This window comes from Camelus ferus, chromosome 2 (genome assembly GCF_009834535.1).
Source record: "Camelus ferus isolate YT-003-E chromosome 2, BCGSAC_Cfer_1.0, whole genome shotgun sequence".
NCBI lineage: Eukaryota > Metazoa > Chordata > Mammalia > Artiodactyla > Camelidae > Camelus > Camelus ferus.
In genome coordinates this window covers 72,627,025-72,649,592 of record NC_045697.1, presented here as the reverse complement: position 1 = coordinate 72,649,592, position 22,568 = coordinate 72,627,025, and the positions used below count along the sequence as shown (strand labels likewise).

At 36.2% G+C, this 22,568-nt stretch overlaps 1 protein-coding gene and 1 long non-coding RNA gene across 8 annotated transcripts in view; one reads left to right on the top strand and one right to left on the bottom strand.

Annotated features, from left to right (window-relative positions):
* LOC116657632 overlaps positions 1-14,235 on the bottom strand; it is a 347,184-nt gene extending 332,949 nt beyond the window's left edge. For both annotated transcript variants that reach the window (XR_004312830.1, XR_004312829.1), the window contains exons 1-2: positions 14,103-14,235; positions 8,584-8,661 (exon numbers count right to left, since the gene is read on the bottom strand). This is a non-coding gene — a long non-coding RNA (uncharacterized LOC116657632). The remainder of the gene's footprint in view (positions 1-8,583; positions 8,662-14,102) is intronic.
* A 71-nt stretch (positions 14,236-14,306) lies between these two features.
* Positions 14,307-22,568, top strand: part of CENPE (centromere protein E) — a 69,193-nt gene continuing 60,931 nt past the window's right edge. For all 6 annotated transcript variants that reach the window (XM_032461013.1, XM_032460995.1, XM_032461002.1 and 3 more), the window contains exons 1-8: positions 14,307-14,449; positions 16,131-16,222; positions 18,480-18,569; positions 18,686-18,804; positions 19,923-20,042; positions 20,483-20,564; positions 20,883-20,950; positions 21,028-21,093. In XM_032461013.1, coding sequence (XP_032316904.1) covers positions 14,394-14,449; positions 16,131-16,222; positions 18,480-18,569; positions 18,686-18,804; positions 19,923-20,042; positions 20,483-20,564; positions 20,883-20,950; positions 21,028-21,093 — 693 coding nt within the window. In that variant the 5' untranslated portion in view covers positions 14,307-14,393. The remainder of the gene's footprint in view (positions 14,450-16,130; positions 16,223-18,479; positions 18,570-18,685; positions 18,805-19,922; positions 20,043-20,482; positions 20,565-20,882; positions 20,951-21,027; positions 21,094-22,568) is intronic.

Here is a 22,568-nt window from a genome sequence, read left to right as displayed (position 1 = left end):
AAGTGATTGCATGTATCACTGGTTCCTTTTTATTGCTCAGTAGTACTGAACAGTACGAATGTATCAATTTTTGTTTATCCACTTACTTGCTGAAGGTCCTTTGAGTTGTTTCCAGTTTTGGGCCACTACAAATAAAGCTGCTAAGAACACTCTCATACAGGATTTTGTGTGAACTTGTTTTCATTTCCCTGTGATAAATGCCCATAAGTGCAATTGCTGCGTTGTATGGCAAGTGCACATTTAATTTTTTTAAGAACCTGCCGAACTATCTTCCAGAGTGCCTGTACCATTTCACATTCCCACCAACCATGTATGAGTGATTCAATTTCTTTGCAGCCTCACCAACAGCTGATGGTATCATTATTTTTAATTTTAGCCATTCTGATGGGTATATAGGTATATCTTTTAGAAGCAGATAGCTTTTTCAAAAACACCACTCATTACCCCTGACAGCTAAAACATTAACAATGATAGAATAGTCTTTATAATCTAAATAGAAAATGTTTTGTCCTTTGAACTAGAAAGCATGCATATATAAAATATTATTTTTTAAGTGAGAAAATGTATATTAAGCACTTGCTTCTTAAAATACAGTAATTGCTAATAGCTAACATTAATTCACACTTACTGGACGAAAGCACATGCCTGATATACATTTTCTCACTTAGAAGAATACGACAGTATTTTACTACTTGCCTCTTTCAGCATTTGTCATTTCTTCCATTCCACTTCCTCCCTCTAAAACACATGCTTTAGTAGTTTTTGTTTTGTTTTGTTTTTTTGCTTTAGTAGTTTTTTAATGAACATGTGTGGGTATATAAATTCTCCTATTTCTATGTCTGCAAATATCTATTCTTTTACTTTTAATCTTATAATAGATTAGCTAGATATAAAATTCTCAATGGTAGTTATTTTACCACAGCACTTTGAGGATAATTTCTCTGTTGTCTTCTGTCATATACTACTACTGGTGAGAAGTTTGTTCTCAATCTAACTGCCCTACCTCTTAAGTAATCTCTTTTTCCTTTCCAGATGATTCTAAGATTTTTCTCTTTATTCTTGATATCCCCCCATTTCACAAATTGTGGCTATGTATAGTTACTTTTAATCACTTCACTTGCCCTTTGGGGTATATTTTCAATCCAAAGAATTTCACCTTTCTCAAGTTTTGAAAATTCCTTAGCCATTACCTCTTTGAATATTTCTTATTTCCTCTACTCACTTCTTCTGAAATTCCTGTTAGATTTGAGTATGACTTTTGGAGCCTCTTCAGCTCCACTTCTAATTAATTACATTTTTAAAATTACTTCATCTATCTGGGCTATATGCTGAACAAACTCCTGAGTATTATCTTGTAATCCATTAACTCTGTGATTTTGACTTATAAATTATCTTTTTTTGCTATCTAGTGGCTAAGAACATCTCCTAGAATATAACATCTTAGCTAAAATAAAATGATAAACAAATGTAACAAAGATTCAAAAAGAATATACTTGGAAAAAAAGAATATACTTGATGGCCTTTACCAGAAAAAAAATAGGAGTGATGGAAAACAATCAAATTAAAAACACATTTGTATTTCAACATTTACCATGAAATACTTTAAATTTAAAGTAGGTGTGGTGGGGGAGAGGAAAACAGATCTACAGGTAACGGAAATGTAGCTGGAATTTCAAATCTCTTGATCTAAGCTATTACTAAATATGAGTAAAACAAAAAAATGCAAAATTAGAGCAAAATATTTTTATCTGTTTTGCTCAAAGATGCATCCTAAGTTCTTAGTTCCTGGCATAAAGCGTTATTCAGTTATTAACTGAGGATCACTCAGGAGTACACGGCTGACACAGCGCATCTTGACCTCGTGAATACAGTTGACAAAGCTCTTGTTACTTAGGGAACAATTAAAGAAATAAAACTGGATAACAAGTATAATGAGGTAAAGTAATCACTAGTTCATGCTCTTTCTCCACGTTTTATTAGTAGACTGAAGTCATCTTGAATGGTAAAGAAAAGAAAATAGTTTCAAAAAATCTAATTCCAGAGAATTCCATCCATAGTCATCACCTGGAAAATCTGATATAATCCATCTAGAGGCACTTGCTCTAACAGAGGGTCATTAGTTCCATGAGTTGCCTTCTGCCTTAGTAGCCCGCTCCCTACATAATCCAGAGAAGCCCGCAAAAGTTCTATCTTTCCCCTCCCTTTTACTCTGCCTGGAGACCTCCTCTGACTTGTGTAGCTGCTCAAATGGATCTCACTGATGAGACTCCAGAGATCAACGCCTCCAAAGGCAATGGGCTCATAGCAGGCCATGCCCAGATGGTAGGCACAGGAAGGCACATTTTATCCTTGTCTCCATCTTTCCCAGTTCTCACCATAAATCATGAATTCATTCTGGCAACTTTATCCTCAATATCTATCATACTAGGTCAATGACAAAATCTGGTCAAGGGACAAGGATTGCTAAGAATGGTAATTTGGCCCAGCTAGAGAGATTTTCATTTTATTTTACTATTTCTTCAATTATCAAGCAAAAGAGATCAAGGATGTTGATGATGCAAGTGCATTCTGCTCTAACGAGACCAGGGTTTTACGAAGGATCCACAAGTTCAAGGTTTCTGGTTTCATTCACCTTTTAAATAGGAAACATCCAGCCACCACACTGGCTTTGGAAGCAAAGTAGAAAGGACTGCTTTGGAAAGTACCTTTTTCTCTTTGGGAGTGTTTGAGGAATCTCTCACCTGTGGTTCCCTTGATACAGGTTATGACTTCCCTGGCTGTCTGCTCATGATTGGAGGGCTTTGGAAAAAGCCCCACTCAAGGTGAACCACTCTAACCTCCTTTTAATGGGTGTACATCTAGTCTGTAAGAAATAACACAGGAACGAGTGCCCAGGTTTGGGATTGATCATTTCTTTCCCTAAGTTTATTTTTAATGAAATATTATGTGCACAGAGTTTACAAATCAACTAGTGCTAAAAAGCTTAAAATAAAAACAGCAGTCTCTACTCCTTATCTACTACCCACTCCTGCTCCTCGGAGGCAGCCACTTTCATATCTCTTAGGCAGGTAACGTGGGCACTGAACTCTGTTTCCAAATAACAGGTGCATAAACTCCTGCAGAACTGGGTTATTATCACTGGGTTTATTGGGTTTTTTTTTTTTTTTCAGTCTGAAGAAGCCAAGGTTGGCAGTAAGATAAAGGGATGAACTATTTTTCAGGGGCTTCCATTTTCAGTTAACTCTCCAATAGTTTGCCACAAGATGACAGGTTATCTCACAAACAGAACACTCAAATTATAAACCTGTTTAGAAGAAATTGAAAAATAAACAATCAAGGGTACACTCTAACAAAGAGTTCAATGATTTGCCGTAGTGAGTACTACTATCAGGTTTTCAAATAAATCCGTAACATTATTACTCTGTGCATCAAGAAAATTCAGGTGTTCCTACACATACATTTGTAAAAATACTTCCAAAATAAATTTTCAAGAACCAAACTAAACAGTTTTTTCAGAATACTTAGAGAAACATATGCAGCAATAAAGTTAGACCAGGACATTTTACTGGTGAGCAGATCTTATACTTCACCAAATTAAATAAATGTTTTATTATAAAAATTCAGTGTATCCTCTTGTACTAGGATATACACAGTAGTGACTGTAAAAGTCAAAGAAGCAAAAAACCACATACATGGAAATCATAATCAAAACAATCACTCTTACCCACTGTGCAAATGTAATGTATGTGCCCCACTTGTTAACTTGTTCTACTAATTACTGATGCAACATTCTTCATGGATTCTGGAATAAAATGATGCAGTTCTCAATATTACTGACATACACTCATTTCAATGTATGTCTGATTACTGCAGAGATGGCTCTAAGCCTTAAAAAATTACATATTAGGGCCCATTCTAGTTGCAGTACATATAAATGAACATTTTCAGGCAGACAGTTACTTCATGGGTATTTTCAGCTGCTTCTCTCAGTACAGAAACCTCTTTGAGGACAATCATTTTCTACAGGCATTAAACTATCTGCATTCCATCTCTTATAATATTATGAAGTTGCTGAGGGCATGATAAATGTCATCAACTGATGCTTCAAAAAGATATACATCAGGTATTTAAATAATTTAAAAAGTGGAATATATGGAAAATGAGACAGAGTCCTGCTCTCAAAGAGCTTACTGCCTAGTTAGGAAGTCATATGATGCTTCAAGTTATAAGTACTATTTATGGTACCACAGGAACACTGAGGATAAAGAACCAAAGGCTCCTTGGAAAATGATGTTTGAACTGATTCTGGGAAAAAAAAAATCGGAGCTAGTCACAAGAAAGAAGGGGAGGTATCAGTGGTGCACAAGAAGGCAAGAGTTCAAAAATATTTAGGGAAAAAAAAACCCATAGGACTTGTTGGTTTGTTGGTTGTGAGCTCTGAGTGAGAGCAGTAGTTAAAAGTAACTTCCAATTTTTTTCTCTTAGATAAGTGGGTTTTTGTTGAACCAGCTGAAAATTACAACAAAGTAGACAGAATTAATTTAATGAAAAATATGAGGCTAGTTTGGGAAATTGTGAGATGCCTGTGGGATGCTCATGTGATGTCCAGTAGAGTTAGATGTACATTTCTAAAGCCTAAGAAAGATTTTAGTTTAGAGATATGGATTTGGGAGTTAACAGCCTACAGATGGCAACTAAAACAATGGTAGGGGACAGAGAATAAAAAGAGAAGAGGACTTTGAATGAAGTCATTGGGCACCATAATGTCTAAGAATAAGGCAAAGATAAGGAGCTTATCAAAGAGACCAAAGAGCGATGGCCAGAAAGAAGAGAACCAGGGAAGGAATGTATGTTATAATCAAAGGGATTAGAGCTATACTATCCAATACAGTGCCTGCCAGTCCCATGTGGCTATTGAGGATTTGAAATGTGCCTAGTGCACCTGAAGAATTAAATTTTTAATTTTAATTTAAGAGTTGATAATTGATTCAGTTTCGGGGAAACTTTTAGGTTTTTAGAGATTGTCGTTCTACGTGAAGTAAGCCAGAAAGAGAAAGAAAAATACTGTATGATATAACTTATACATGAAATCTAAAAAAAAAGACAAATGAACTTATTTGCAAAACAGAAACAGACTCACAGACATAGAAAGAAAACTACGGCTTCCAGGGGGAAGGGAGTGGGAAGGGATAAATTGGGAGTTCGAGATTTGTAGATACTAACTATTATATATAAAACAGATAAATAAGTTTCTACTGTATAACACAGGGAACTATATTCAATATGTTATAGTAACCTATAATGAAAAAGCATATGAAAATGAATATATGTTCATGTATGACTGAAGCATTATGCTGTACACCAGAAATTGTCACATTGTAACTGACTATACTTCAATAAAAATATATATACATTGAAAAAAAAGAATTGTGATTTACAGTGAGTATAAAACACTGTGAACTTTGAAGATTTTTGTATGAAGAAAAGATTTCATTAAAGCTGTTGTACATTGATTACATTGAAATGATAATATTTTTAAGATACTTGGTTAACTAAAATGTTATTAAAGCTAATTTCACTTGTTTCTCTTTTCATTTTTTGAAAGTGGCTAGTAGGTATCATGGATTTCACTTTATTTCTACTGGACATAGAGTATTTCAGGAAAGATGTAATCATAACTGTTGGGAGACAATTCTCCATAGGTTTCATGTTTCTGTAGATCTTGTAAGTGAAGCACTGTGTGCCCCTTATTCCAACATATCTTTTCAAGGATATTTGTATAAGGAACAGCCTTTGGAAAATGGAGATAATGCAGAGAAAAGAGAAGGCATACCTACTTATTGATCATTATAAAAGATATAGATTCCTTAAGCTCAGGGTTCCTCCTTTGTAATTTAATCCACTATGTGTACAAGTGTCTCTTGATCCTCTTTGCACTTTCTTGTGGGGATTGGGGTTCAGAAAACTAGTACAAAATGATACTCTGGCTACTGTTACTGCAGTAATAGTAATAAATTTTTATTTTTTGTGAGTAATAAACTTTTCTTCATCCCTGACCCAGAACTCTTGGGTCTTCTACCAGCATCCATGAAACTGTGGCAGGCTGACTTGTCAGCTTACAAAAAGGGTAAAATCTCAGATATTTCACAGTTCTTGACAGTGATACTGTCAGTCATATATTGCTGTATAACAAACTGCCCTAAAATTTAGTAGCTTAAAAAAATAACAATTAAAGACAGACACATACATAAGTGGAATGAAATAGAGAATCCAGAAATAGATACAAACAGAAAGATCAAATGACTTTTTTAGAAAGGGACAAAGTTAATTCCATGTAGTAAAGATAATCTTTTCAGTGAATGGTGCTGACACAAATGACTACGCATATGCCAAAAATGAACATAAACCCATGCCCCACACCTTATATAAAAATTAACTCAAAATAGATCATAGACATAATTTAAAATCTAAACCTATAAAACTTTAGAAATAAACATAGGAGAAAATCTTTGTGACCCTGGGTTGGGCCAATAGTTCTTATATATGATACCAGAAGTACAAACCATAGAAGAAAGACACAATAAATTGGGCTTCATAAAAATCACAATCATGTGCTATGTGAAAACATCATTAAAACAAGTCCTAAATTGAGAGTATATATATGTAAATAACATCTGGTAAAGGACTTGTATCTAGGATATATAAAGAACTCTATAGACTTAAAAGAAAACAACCAACCGAACTTTCAAAAGTAAGCAAAATATCTGAATAGATAAACAATCCACATGAAAAAAATGGTCATAAGAGCAAAGGACTATTTAATAGAAAAGAATAATTCAGAAAATAAGATGTAAGTATTACTAATAAGCAATGAAAGGATAGTCAATCCTATTTGCAGTCAGGGAACTGCAAGTTAAAACAATAATGAAATATCATTTTCTCCATAAAACTGAAAAAATAGAAATATTGATAATATCAAGTGATGGTGAAGGAACAGAAAAATGAACACTCACATACCCTTGATTGTAGTATAATTGGTTGAAATTATTTAGGAAGCAATTTGGTAGTACTTATAATTCAAAATAAACGTATCATTTGGGTCAATATTTTGACTTCTATCAATCTACTCTACAAAAATAAAAGCATGAGAGTGTAAAGATGTCTAGAGATGGATTCTGTCTTATAAGCTATATAGAAAAATTGGCAACAATCTAAAGATCCATAAAAGAATGGTGCAGGCTGTAGGAGTGCGAGAGCTGGGCGGTGAGACATGGTCTGCCTAACAGCCGTGGTTTCTCAGGAAGGATGAGGATGGGAACCAGGGTTGAGAAAAGAAGGGCGGATTTGAAACAGTCAATGAGAGAAAGAGGAAGGATATTCACCAAGGACGAGGGAGGAAAAGTGCACCCGTGAAGTTTTTATTATCTAGTCCTAGAAGTAGCAACCTAAGTGCAAGACAGGCTGGCCGTCTAGTCTTGCTTTCTGGCCAGAAAGCGAAGAAGGGACTTTGGTGGGCTGCCATCAGTCTCTGTGGAGTTGTGACTACCCTAGATTTTGTCTGTAATGTAGATTGCTTTTCCCACCCTCTCACACATCCATATTCTACTTGACACTCATCTATACTCAATTTTTACATTTCTTTTTTTATGAAAACATCACAGACTTATTGAAGCTGACAAGAACCTTAGAAATACCAGTTTCCTCATTTTGTGGCTGAGAAAATGGTGAATCACAGAGATAAATGATTTTACAGTGTGGCATAGTTTATAAATGATGCAGTTGGACTGACCCAAGTCAGTGCAGTTTCTGTGATGCTACACAAATCTTGTGTAACAATGACTAAAAGGAAAGGGACACTATCTGTGATCCTTACAAATAGTTACCACAAAATTAAGGCAAGGCTTGTGCTTTGGAAATTAAATATTGTATCTATTAAAGAAAAATTACTCCTACTGAAAGTGATGGTATGATATAAATATATTGCAACTAATTTTATGTGAAATACATAAAAAGTGAGCACAAGTGAGTATTTTGAATTTGTGCATATTTGTAATACCAGGAGCTTCTCCAAGTCCTGAAATTTGCACCACATTTAAGTACTGCAAAACACTGTCTAAGGCTAGGCCATGCTTTTGGAAGGATAACAGTGCCCTCTGCAGCTTCAGCAGAAATAAACACAGTTTTGACAGAAACAAAAAACCAAAAAAGTCATTTAAACATCAACGTGGAAGTGTATGCAATTAACATGCCTCAGAAATTCATTTTGTCTTAAGCTGAATGAAAATATTTATGCAAAGCTCACATTTTAAGAAAAGCACACTACAGCATGTATAGCAGATACTATTTGTGTCAAAAGACATGCAATATAGAAAAGGATACATACATGTGCGTATCTACAGATTAATTTGAAGACAACACTCTAGGATATGGCACAGTTGCCTTTAAAGAGACCACCTGGCACCTTGGGGATCAGATGTGGGAAGATTTATTTTCACTGTGACTCTTCTGGTACTACTTAAATTTCTTCATCACATGAATGTATTATGGTAAGAAAAAAAATTAATCAATAAAAAATTTAATTACCTTTTAGAGAAATGGTATGCATGCAAATTTTAAGCCTTTCTCTCCAGAAGCTCCATAACTTCAGACAAGTCCTTTAAGCTGTTAAAAACAAAACAACATGCCCAAAATGGAGTTGGAGATGCTAAGCCCCACGTCAGCAAAACCAGGATTTAATGTAATTACAGTTTTAGCTCACCCAAAAATGGACTCTTAAGCCAGTATATCAGGAATCACCTAATTAGCACTAGTTAGGTAATCTGCCTGACAGACTCCAAACCATCCCCTGAAGAAAAGTAACTTTTCAATTACAAACCCACTTTTCTGCCAAGTGTAAGTTCCTTGTTTCCACACCCATCTGCCTATGAAAGTCCTTCATTTTACACAAGTCCTTGCAGCTCTTTTCTATCTGTTCCACTGGATGCCACCTGATTCTAATTAATTTTTCCTCAGTTAAACTTGTAAAAATTTTAATATACCTCTGCTTATCTTTTAACAAATCTCTCTGCCTTCCCTAATCATTTATTTTAAATTGAAATATAGCTTCCTTAACTCTGTTTTCTTATTAGATACAACCCAGCATCTTCACAATTTAGCTATGAGAAAAGTCATCTATATTAGTTCACATTTGGTTAACCAAACAAATACTGAATAGACTATAAAAGAGCAGACTATTTCAGTTACAGTTTTTAATCTACTAACCAATTTCTTAAAGTTGGGAGAAACTAGTCAATATTCACTAATTAAGATATTAATAATTATGAAATAGTATACAATGAAAGTATTTTCTAACTCAGTCCTCCTCTTCAAAAGAAACTAGGTATATTCCATGTATCTTTCCAAAAATTATGTCAATATTACTGAGCAAGTGAATATGGTAATTTATATGTAATATTATTTAGTAATAAATGTCAACTTATTGAGTAACTGAATAAACAAAATTTTAAGTTGAATGTTTATGATACTCTAAGTATCTTTCTAGGGTTAGAGGTAAACCAAAACTAAGTCACTAACGTCTCAGAGCTAACACTCTAGTGGGAGAAGGCAGATAATATAAACAAAAATTAATACATATATATTGTATCTGAAAGTTATAAGTAGTATTTTAAAAGAAAAGTAAAGAAACAGAGGTAGTAGACAAGAAAGTTGTTATTTATACAGAGAGTTCTGAGGAGGTGACATGTAAGCAGATGCCAGAAGTAAATGAAAGAATGAAACCTGGGTATCTAGGTAAGAGCCTACCAGGCAGAGCACAAAGAGGGAGTCTGTCTAGTATTCAAGAAACTACCAAGAGACCAGTGTGGCTAGAGTGGAGAGAGCAAAAGGAAGAGTGGTAGCAGGTTAGGCCAGAGGGGCAACAAGGAGCGGGGCCTGGGAGACAGCTGAGACTATGGGTTTTATTCTGAAAAAAAAGAAAAATCCAGGTAGGGTGGCACTGGAGGTCTTGAGAGAGGATTAACATGATCTAACTTACATTTTTAAAGGATCAACTAAAATTGCTATGTTGAGAATAGACTTAGGGGGGCAGGGGAGGGGTGTGGAGCAAAACAAAAGTAAAAATGTTGGACCAGGTAAACAGTAGAAGTTGTGATAAATGGTTATATTCTGGAATATTTTCTAGGTGAGACAGGAAGGAAGGAGACAGGGCACAAACATTAACGGAATCACAGCAATTAGCACCTAGATGGTGGAAGATTCAATTCAGGAAAACTTGAGGGCAAGATAGCAGGAGATTTGACTTTCAGAACACCCTGAACTTCATTGTAATATATTTGCATGGTAAATGGCACTCCCGCAGGTGCCAAGACAGCTCTAAGGCCGACCATAAAAGGTCAAAAAGTGGGCGGTGGCCAAATTCACGGAAATCCCTACCCCTTCCCCAAAGTAGTTGGACTAATCCTCCCACTTGTTAGCCTATGAAGTTATCAAGCCCATAAAAACTAGCCAACTCTGCACCCTGTGGCCTTTTGCTCCCTCACCTTCCAAGATGGCCCATACTTTGTCTATGGAGTGTGTGTCTATTTTACTTCAACTGAAACAGGAGGGAAGGGGGCAGGGCACAGCCACTCAAGGAATGACAGCAGTTCAACACCAAAATGGTGGAAGATTCACCAGAATAGTGGAAGATTCAACTCCTAGTTGGCCTTAAGGATTAAGAGGTTTGACTTCTAGTAGACCTTGAGCTTCATTATATGCTCATTGTAACAGCATGATAAATAACATGCCCGCAGGCGCCATGACAGTCCCAAGGATAAGCACAAAAGGCCAAAGAATGGGCTGTGGCCCAATCCCTGGGAATCTCAGCCCCTTCCCCAGGGCAGTTGGAATGGTCCCACCTGTAGGCATATGAAGCTACTGAGCCCATAAAAACTGACACCACCACACCTAGCGGCCCTTTTTCGCTCCCTCTTCAGAGATGGCCCACACTCTGTCTATGGAGTGTGTACCTACTTTTACTTTAACCTGAGCAACCGATTCCCACACCTCTTTCCTTGCCTTTCTCGTCTTACACTCTATACAGTATGTATCTCTCTAAATAAATCTACCTTTACTCAACAGTGGCTCACACTTGAATTCTTTTCTGCGCGAAGCCAAGGACCCACACTTGTCAGGGCACATCCCCGGGGCTCAACTGAGACCTGGGACATGGTCCTCCTTACGCCCCACATCCATTTTCCTGCATCACAACCACCACCCCCCCTCACCACTACGCCTCGTGGCCTCTCTGGCCTTCTGAGATGGCCTACACTTGGACTATGGAGTGTGCATGTCTGAATAAACCTACTTTTACTAAACTATGGCTCGCTCTTGAATTCTTTCCTACAAGAAGACAAGGACCCTCACTTGGTGGGGCACATCCCTGGGACTTGACCAAGACCTGGGACACGACCATCCTCTCACACTCCATTTTCACGTATCGTAGGTAGCTGTAATAGAAATTCATACACTTAATTTAGCCTTTGAGAGAGAAGTCAAGCATCACATCTCCATAGTTTACAGCCTGGGGAACTGAAAGGGTGGACTTGTCACCAACTAATATGCGGAAGCCAGTAGGTTTTCGGGGGAATGTTATGAGTTTGATATTAAAATGTTTGTAATATTTATCAGACATCCAAGATGGGAGAAATTGGGCATGCATTTGCTGATGATATCAGTTTATTAAAGCTAGGGAAATGACTATGTGAGACAGACAGGAATAAAAGGAAAGGAGTGGGATTTAGTGCACACGTGGAGAGATTTTCAGAGTGGAGGAGAGCCAGTGGTTCAAGTAGTTGAAATCTGGAAGACGAGGTAAATGGGCACAGACATTAGGTGGGTAGACAGGTTGGCAGAAGTCAGAGAAAAGTTTCTTCTGGTTGCTTCTATTTTCACAGTGAGATATAAAACAAAACATTGTTTGAAGGAATTACTGAATCCCTTTTCACTTACTTGCTTAAAACCTTCCATAGGCTTTCTCTCACTATCAAAGTAACATTTTATCATGGCAAGGTCCACAGGCACTCTCTCCGTTGCCAAAAATGCTCCAGTCACAGGGGCCTTACTTTTTACTTACACATTCGTTCTGTATTGTCTGCTTCTTCCCACACAAACGTGTTTCATAAGAAACTGGCACCTCCCCGCCACCCTCACCTTATCACTCCCTCTTCCCTGATTTGGCTTTACTTTTCTTCTCAGTCTTCATCATCACTTCATAGATATAGCTATATACATAGACATAAGATACATACAGAGAGATATACAGATACAGATTTGTGAATTATCCATCTCCCCTGAGGGAATAATAGCTTTCTGAGTGCAGGTGCTTTTCTAGTCTATTCACTCTGTGCCTCCTAAGCCTAGAACCACATCTGGCACAAAGTGGGTGCGCAATGAAAATTTGATGACATATTTGAAAAATTACATGAAAAAAAAGGCATGTAAAGCATATAACAGATTGCTTCGCACACAGCAAATCTTCAATAAATGTCAGCTGTTATAATGACAACAAAGATAATCATGACATCAATCATGAGCACAACTATGAAAGGCTCCTCTGTGCTCTTGAACCAACCCCCTCTCTGTTGTTGGAGGCTTTCTTTCCTTGATTATGTGTCCTTTCCTCCTCTTCACAGGCCCCTATCCTTCAGCTAAAAATGTGCAATATTTTTGCCCAGCATTTTTAAAAAATCAGTTAAGACACACTCTTCTTAACTCTGTATTACCTTATTAGATATAGCCACGTTATTTTCAAAGCTTAGTCACCAAAAAAACAGTAGTCTATACTGGCTCACAGTTGGTTAACCAAAGCAAATCTTGAATGAACAAACTCATTTTTATTTTACTGGTTTTTTCTACTAGCTAGTTTTTTTTAAGTTGAATGAAACTGCTTAATACATGCACACTTAAAATATCAATACTCATAAAACAGTATACAATGAAAGATAGATATTTTATCTAATTCAGTCCTCCCTTTCCAAGGAATCTAGGTATATTCTTCCCCAGAAATTATGTATGCATATCCAGACATATAAATATCCTTTGAAAATATCAAATAGGATATACTATGTACACAATCCTGTACTTGTCTTTCTTTTAGCTAATGAAACATCTTGGATGGGTTTCTAAGGTACCCATAAAGAGCTACATCATTCTTTCTACCGGCCACAAAATGTTTCACTGCAGTGATAAAACGCCATCCATTTAACTACTCTCTTATTGGCATTTAATGTGTTCTCTGTCATTAGCTATTGTGTACAATGCTGCAACTAATAGCTATATATATCCTTGCACAATCCTTCTAATACTTATAAATTTTTAAAAACAGAATAGCTGGCATAAAGGACATATGTACCTTCACTTTTTTATTGATACTGCCATATTATCTTCTAAAATAGTTTTACAAAGTGTGTAGTTTTCTACTCCTCTAAATAGTGAAAAATTATTAGGAACTGCAGGTCATATTTTTGGTGAGAGAAAAGGGGATAATTCTCGACCCTCCTTAAATCAACCAAGGACTGAAATCACTCCTAAAGAAAATGTTAATATTTTTACTATGACACATATTTAAAACAAAGGAAACGAAGCACTATTTCTGGGGAAGAATTATTTAGAATCACTTTCCCATTTCTGCTAATAAAATTTCACCTATTAAATGAGTTTTTTCCAATCTTCAATATTTTTTTCCTACGTCAGCTTCTTAGGAACTCACAGCCAATGGAAAACGGAATTCAAAGAAAAACAGAGTAAATGAAGAACCTAAAATTCCTAGTTTTGAAGGAGTACAAGATTCTTCCGTTTCTGGGCTAGGCAGGGACTTCCAACTCTCGACGTTTGAGGAATTTTTGAGGATTTTTTTTGTTTTTGTTTTTAATTTTAAAAAAGCAACTGTTAGTGTAATTCTTTAAAGGTCCTAATTCTCTCTTAGTGAAGAAAAAATTCTCTGCTTCGTTTTTTTTTTTCCCCCCCACAGATTGCAAACTTTAAGGGTGCGGTGGAGGACGGCATTTGTAAACGGCTACTGCACTTCAACGGTGTTTAGCAAAATTAGTTATTTATGCTATTACCTGGAGAGCCGCTTGCCAGGCGCTTCCCGGACCCCTCTCAGCGACCCCCAAACCCCTTTCTCCTCCAGACCTTTTAACATAACCCACCCCCTCCGCTTATCCGTGGACGCGCCGCCGGCCTGGCGCCCCCGCGCCGCGACGGAGGTGGAACGGCCCGTGACGTCACGAGGCCGCGACTCAATCAGACGCGGCGTTTGGGAAATTTTAAATTTAAAGGCGGGGTGGCCGGTGCGCTCGGAAGCGCCGGACGCTGGGGGTCTTCGACAGTTTTCTTGGATCCAACCCGACAGGATGGCCGAGGAGGGAGCCGTCGCAGTGTGCGTGCGGGTCCGGCCGCTCAACAGCAGGTAGGTGGGCCAGACCGCACCCAGGTCCCCACTGCGGCTTCCGACGCGGGTCTGAGCCGGAGGAGTGGGTACTCGCTGCTCCTTCCGGCTCCGCTGCCTGAAACTCGGCCACTTACCTGCTTTGTGGCTCATTTCCTTATCTGTAAGTTGACGGGCCAGGATTAGAGGATCTAGAAGATACTTTCCAGGTGTGGGTCTCTTAAATTTATAACTCAGGCACCCTGACGTTAAAGTCCTTGCTCCCTGTGCTGCACTGCCGTTCCCCAATCTGTGCGCCCCATCCCTCCCTTTTGAAGTCGTATCGGAAAGATCCTTACTGGCAATCATCACAGTTAGTCATTTTACAGTTAACTGACTCTCTCTCCCTCTTTACTGTATACTCCTTGAGAACAAGGAGTAGTCTGTCTTGTTGCATTGTATTTGGTAGACCAAGACTTCATTCAGTCAATGACTGAATTCCACATTCAGAAGTGACTGATACTCATCAATATTGTTTTCTTTTAGTACAATGTACTGTACTAAACTACTATCGTTGCCCTTGGATCTTACATTATAAAGGGGTAGACAGAAAATAAAGTAAAAAATATAGAATGTTAAGTGGTGATACTGGAGTAATAAATGCTATAGAGAAAGAGCAGGATGGGGAAGAAATGAAAATGAAGTATGTCTGTTTCACCAGTCTTGGGCCCTTACCCCATATTGCTAACACATTTTGTGTTTGAGAAATATTTGTTAAATATTACTGAGTGTTTAATAAGTGAGAATATCAAGATGAGAAATTTCCTATTTTTAAGAAGCTCATTAATGCATTAGAAGACAGCTACATAAAGAAACTATTACATACTATATGTAAAATAGATAAACAACAAGGTCCTATGCTACAGCACAGGAAACTATTCAATACCTTGTAATAACCAATTATGAAAAAGAATATATTTATGCACGACTGAATCACTATGCTGTACACTAGAAACTAACAACATTGTGTATCAACTATACTTAAGTAAAAAAAAATTTTTAAGAAACCATTGCAAATACATCATGACAAGTGTTATGATATATGAAGAATGTTTGCTAGAGGAGTCATTAGTCCTTAAATAAGATGACAGTTTAGGGGAGGGACAGGGCTAGTGCAGGAAACTCCTGATACTTTTCATGAATGAAAGAATAGTTAAGATACTTAATAGAAAAGTAAGTCAGGGTATTCCAGGAACAGAGACATTGAATCTGTTATGTTGAGGCGACATTCAGGTAGTTGATTTGTATGAAGTTAGGGTGTATATAAAAATTTAGAGGAAGATAAGTTTAAAGAGAGAAATTATAGTGATCCAGGTCTCATGTGCCAAATTAAGGACTGTGGATGGTTTTTAAAGGTTTTAAGCAAGAAAACAGAATCGGAGTTGCATTTTGAATGTATCTTTTCAGCTGCCAGTACTGGATAGGAAGGTGAGAGTGAAGAGTTTTACAAGGAAACTCCCATGAAAGTGCAGGAAGTCACTGAAACCCCATTTAAAACTGTTGAACCCTCCAAAGTGGATTTTCCACATTTATCTTATTTATGATATGAGTCATTATCATCTTTTAAAATATTCATAAGAAGATGAAATCTTTTAACTTATCTTTCATATAACATAACTTCTATGACCAGTTAGACTAAAATGCAGTGTTTTTGTTCTTTTAGAGAAGAAGCACTTGGAAAAGACACTCAGGTTTACTGGAAAACTGACAATAATACTATTTATCAAGTTGATGGGAGTAAATCCTTCAATTTTGGTAAGTTTATAACAGCATCAAAAGTTAACCTGGTATCCTTTTTCTATTAGGAGTACAAAAGCCTTATGAATAATACTGGATTTGTCACTAAGGATCAGACTAAGCCTTCTATATAAACTGCTTCATTGGAAAATTGTTCATCCATCATTATGATAACTAAGATAATAAATTGATACTTAAAGCATAGTTACAGTAAAAAGAAAATAAGTAAATAAAAAGTAAAACACAGTTATAATCATAGTGCATTGTGACTAAGACTAACATTTTTCGTCTTAATCATTAGTGTACCTGAGGCCTAAAACTGTAAGCCCAAAATACATGGCTTAACATCATCATCTTTAAGATCTTTCTTAGTCTGGTAAATTTTATACTTATTTTTTTCCTAGTCTGAGATATATATATATATATATATATATATATTTTTTTTTTTTTTTTTTTTTTTTTTTAAATAGAGATGCTAGGGATTGAACCCAGGACCTCATACATGCTAAGCATATGCTCTACCACCAAGCTGTACCCACCCCCTAGTTTGGTTTTTTTTTTTTTCAGTTATTTTTCAGAAAACTTTAAAGAATAAATAGTGAAGCTATTCCTTGTTTGTTTGCTAGAAGAGAGCAGAGACCTACCCCTGCTTTTGTGGAGCTAATCATATGGTGGAGAGAAAGGCTTTAAACAAGTAAACTTATGATGTGAAGTACACTTACACTTATGATGACATAAGCTTTGTGGGAGTTTATAGTGGAGATCTAACTAATCTAGGTATCTGAAATGGTACCACTTACACTGGGACCTGCAGGGTGAGTGAGAGCTAGCTTGTGACTAAAAGGGACTTGGAGACCCTAAAGGTTAATTAGGCTGATTTGTGGCATTAATTTAACATGTATATTGTACTGACAATGTGCCAGACACTGTTCTAAGCACTTCTTGTATATTAACTCATGAAATCCTCCTAACAAGCCTGTGTGTTAGGTACCTTCCCGTTTTAACGAGGAACTGAAGCAGAAAGGCCTGGAGTCACACAGCCAGCAAATGGAAAAGTCAGGCTCCAGATCTATGTTCCAGCCACACTACCGTGCTCCCACTTACTCCCACTGTAGAGCAACAGTGTCATCCTCTCAACAACCCTGGAAATAACAGTGATTAGGCTGTCAAATTTGTGTTAAACTAAAAAGCCCAAAGATGTGTAGAAGAAAAAATGACTCCTGGTAAAGGAATGTTTGACGGTAGTAACATAATTTTTAAACGGTAATGTGCCAGAGATGATAACACCTAGATACTTAAGCCAACTCAGGTACCACAGATTCTCAGTAGTCATGTATGCCCACAAAGGATTTGGACTCATCCACCTATCTAAAGCAGGTAACATTAAGATTTGAATCATCCTACCATTTCTCCTTGCTCTGAAATCATGACCCCTAAGCAGCCTTCAGATGGCACTTTGGTTTTCCATATCATTCTGCCAACAGGACAGATATGTGATTGTGGTGCAAACAAGGTGATCACGGAATTTCTCATCTCAAGTCAATACATTTCCCTCCTAATTTACAAATCCACTTCTTGTGAGCTTTTTAATGTGAAGCCACCACTGAAAGAGTGGTCTATTTTTAATGTGCTAACAAGCAGAGAACCACATCCTGGACTAGTGAATTCATCAGGGTAAATGCTACCCTAAACCCAGCCTTCAGCAGCCAGCTATCTGGTCATTCTCTATAATGCTTCAGCTTTGGTCATACTTTTCTTCCAGATGTCTGCATTTCTTGGTTTAGTTTGAGTTAGGCATTCTTGCTAGGTATGTTAGAAGCATTAAAATTTCTCAAAGAATCCTAACAGTTCACATTTCCTAGGTATTAACCATATGTTCACAATAATTCTGTGAGGAAGATAATACATATCCATTTTACAGATTAAGTCATTGAGGCACAGACACATCAACCTCTTTGGCCAAAGTCACACAACTTGTAAGTGGCAGAACCAGGATTTGCAGACTATCTGATTCCAGACCCCCATATGAGCCACAATGCTCCACTACCTCTTGAAAGTACATAGGATAGCGGGCTTGTATTTTTTTCTGCATAAGGATCAATACATTTTACCTTAAAGAGAAGAGTATTTTCAGAAGATCAGTAAGTTGAAGAAAACACTGTGTCTTAAATATTTTAAACTACTATACCCTGGCAATTTTATTTTAGCAACTGCTAATTCAGAATGAAGATGCAGTTAATTTTTTTGGTTTAACTTATATGTAATTTTTTTTTAGATCGTGTCTTTCACAGTAATGAAACCACTAAAAATGTGTATGAAGAAATAGCAGTACCAATCATAGATTCTGCCATACAAGGCTACAATGGTGTGTATTCACTGCAGAAACATTTCAGTTTTGGGTGTCTGTTCAGCAAAGATTGATAGTTTCATACACTATAGATTCATTTTTAACCTTTGCATGTGTGCATTTTGGTTTTGCAGGTACCATATTTGCCTACGGGCAGACTGCTTCAGGAAAAACATACACGATGATGGGTTCACAAGATTACTTAGGAGTAATACCCAGGGCGATTCATGACATTTTCCAAAAAATTAAGAAGGTAAATAACTTAGCTAAAGTTCTGGTACATGCAGGTAAAAGTAGCAATAATAGGATAGCAACCTTAGTATTCTCTTGTAAAGATGAAAGGAAGTAGATTTATAGTTATCTTTTGATTATCCATGAGGAAAGAAGGAAGGCATAGCATAGATTCATTTTTTTCCCAGAAACTTACTTACAAGCTTAAAATTCTTTCATTCTTTTCTTTGAATCCTGAAACAATACTCCCACAAAAAAGTAGGCTTTAAGGAACAAGAAAATCTTATCAGAATGGTTAGGTCCTCATTGCCTTTGCTTAGTGATTATTAGGGAGCAGTAAAAAGCAGACTAGATACAAGATGAGGGAAGCAGAAGGCCAGAATAAGTGACCTAATTAATTAAACGTTGGTTTTAACTTAGTTTTTTCATCGTTATTTTGATGATTTGTAATGTTCTTAGTTGAATATATGTAGGTAGAGTTTTATTTTGAGGTTGGAGAGTTGGACGGCCTGCTCTCCTCTTCTGATTTTTTGATACTATACTTTTCATTATTTCTGAAACAGTCTTTTTGTTGTTGTTGTTTAACACCAGTATAGAACCACAGGGGGTGTTTTTTGTTTTATTTTTATTTGTTCTACAAAGATAATTTTTTGAAAGATAAATATACCACATGACTTCACTTATATGTGGAACCTCAAAAACAAAAATGAACAAAACAGACTGATTCATAAATACAGAAAACAAACAGGTGGTTGTCAGAGGGGAAGGAGACTAGGGGTAATGAGAGAAATAGGTGAAGGAGATTCAGGGGGACAAACAGTTAGGAAATAAATGAGTCACAGGGATGAAGTATGTAGCATAGGGAATATAGTCAATAATAGTGTAACATCTTTGGTGACAGATGGTAACTAGCTTTAACATGGTTTTGAAAGGTTTAGAAATATTGAATCACTACGTTATATACTAGGAATTAACATGGTGGGATAAGTCAACTATGCATCAATTTAAAAAATAAATAAAATTTTAAAAACATAATTTCTCAAAGAATATTTTAATATCTAATATTAGCACATAAGCATTCAGTATTAGATTTTCATAATTGGATGATCTCTGATGTATTCACATATTTTTTTCTTCTAGTTTCCTGATAGGGAATTTCTCTTACGTGTGTCTTACATGGAGATATACAATGAAACGATTACAGACTTACTCTGTGACACTCAAAAAATGAAGCCTTTAATAATTCGGGAAGATTTCAATGTGAGTAACAGAAATAGAGTGGTTCATAAAATAGACTTACTGATGGGGATTATTATCTTTAATATTTGCTTTTAATTTCTATATATTTTAGAGTGTCTCCTGTTAATATGGTTTATTTTCTATTTTCTTAAACATTTATAGAGATCATCTTTTAAGTAACATGTACAGTTTTTAAATATTGACAACTGTAATATTTTGGTGTAAGTGCCTAAGAAGAGCAAGGTAGAAGTATCAGGTTAGAATTTGGTGTGCTTTAGTATAGGAAATAAATTGTAAATATCATAGATTAACTTGTTATTTTCATACAGAGTAATAATCCCCATTTTCCACTCTTAACTTCCGTAAATGAATTGTCATAGTTTGCACTTTCTTTTTGAAATGCAAACTTCTAAATGACTTCTCTAATTTCTCTACTTTTCCCATAATTTAACTTGTTTCAGAGGAATGTGTATGTGGCCGATCTCACAGAAGAAGTTGTTTATACATCTGAAATGGCTTTGAAGTGGATCACAAAGGGAGAAAGTAAGACTTTATATTTCTTTCTTTCTTTCTTTCTTTCTTTCTTTCTTTCTTTCAATTTTTGGGCTGGTGGTAATTAGGTTTACTTTATTTTTTGATGGAGGTACTGGGGATTGAATGCACAACCTTATGCATGCTGGGCATACACTCTATCACTGAGCTACCCACTCCCCTCATACTATATTTCTTCAAAACACTTGTAAAAACTATTTAACTGAATGTATTTAGGCTTTAAACCACCCTTTTCACTTTTAAGGTAAAATAATAGTGTTTTTCTTTGGATTTTAATACATGCAGCTGAAGTATGAATTTGTTTTACAGAGAACAGGCATTATGGAATTACAAAGATGAATCAAAGAAGTAGTCGTTCTCATACCATTTTTAGGATGGTAGGTAATTCTCTCTATATTTGGTCTTTCCAATTAAGAATGCACTAATTTTTCTACAAGTTGCCTTTTCTTTCTAGATTTTGGAAAGTAGAGAGAAAGGTGAACCTTCTAATTTTGAAGGATCTGTCAAGGTGTCCCATTTGGTGAGTATTAAGGAACCATGATAATGTCGTATACGGGCCAAAGCAAAATTTATTTAGCTTCTGGATGTTTGGTTTCATATGAACTGTTAACTAATTGGCAAAAGCATCTATAAATTAGTAGTTTCATCTCGTCAGTAGCATGAAATTACTAGCTGAAATGTAGGAAGAGTTCAGAGGATCTTACTTCCTGTTACATTATGGCTGCCGTCTCCTCAACTTGAGATGTATGAACTGTAGGAGTTGAGGCTTTTCCTAACCAGTAGTGAAGGAAGTGTTGGTTCCATGCACATTAAAGAGTTAATCTTAGAATTTGGGGTGATTTTTGTGTGTTTGTTTGTATGTTGGGGGTTTTAAGAGGGTTTTTTGGTCTCAACCAATAGAACTGAGACTTGTGAAATGAGCAAAAATCTGGGTGAGATGGTTAAAAAAATAAATCACATTATTCAAGTTCATTCTTAAGTATGATAAGAAAATTAGTTTTATGTTATAAGCACTGTTTTAAACTGTAAATCCCTTGAAGGGAAGAGTGATATCTCCTTCATCTTTGTAGCCCTAACACATTGTACATAGTTTATATTCAATACCCTTTTGTTGAGTAAGTGAATATAGCATTATGCACACATTCCTTTTTTCCACATAAGTAAACCTCCCAGTTCCTTCTTGCTGCACCATATCATTTCTCTTTTTTTGTTGTGGGATATGATTTAAGATTACTCTATTTGATTTATGATTTAAGATTACTCTATTTGATTTGAAAACTTAAGGGGAAAAGGCAATAAATCTATAATATGTTTATTTACTTTCAGATTTTGAAAAATCGGTCTTAATTAAATGACTAGTTCCAGTTTACCTCCTTTATTTTACTATACAAGTATAACATTTCTTTTAGTAGACTAGTCTTGCTTTAATTTAACAACAACAAAAATATAAAAATTAACTTCTGTTTTGTTTTCCAAACCTAGCCTGTGTTATATCACTACAATTTTGACTTCTCTCTTAATAATTTAGCTTTAATATTCTTGATGTACTCAGTGATCTGTTTGGTGTCTTTTCTCATATTCTTTGATGCTCTATCATCTAAGGACCATAAATACCATCTGGTCCAACCCCTCCAGCTTCCCTACTTACTCTAAGTATCTTCTTGGAAAGAAATCTTCCCCAAAGAGTCATTTTCTGACTCTTTGGAGGTGGTCTTTGAGTGTCTTCTGTTCTTTCTGGGATAATAACATCCAGGTGCTCTTAGCTCTGCTCCTTCTCTATTCCCTTTTGTGGCTTCTTTCCTCCTACCCTCCTAACCAAGACACAAGAGTGTTCTGTGGCCTTTTTCCCATGTTTGCCGTCAGACATTGCTATCATTTCTGTGTTGATGGTGGCCAAATACTTACTATTTCTGAAGTCTCTGAGTTCTAATTCAGGTCTTCCTAAAGATTGACCCACTGTTATCTCCAACTTCAGTGGGTCTAAAACCAAATTAA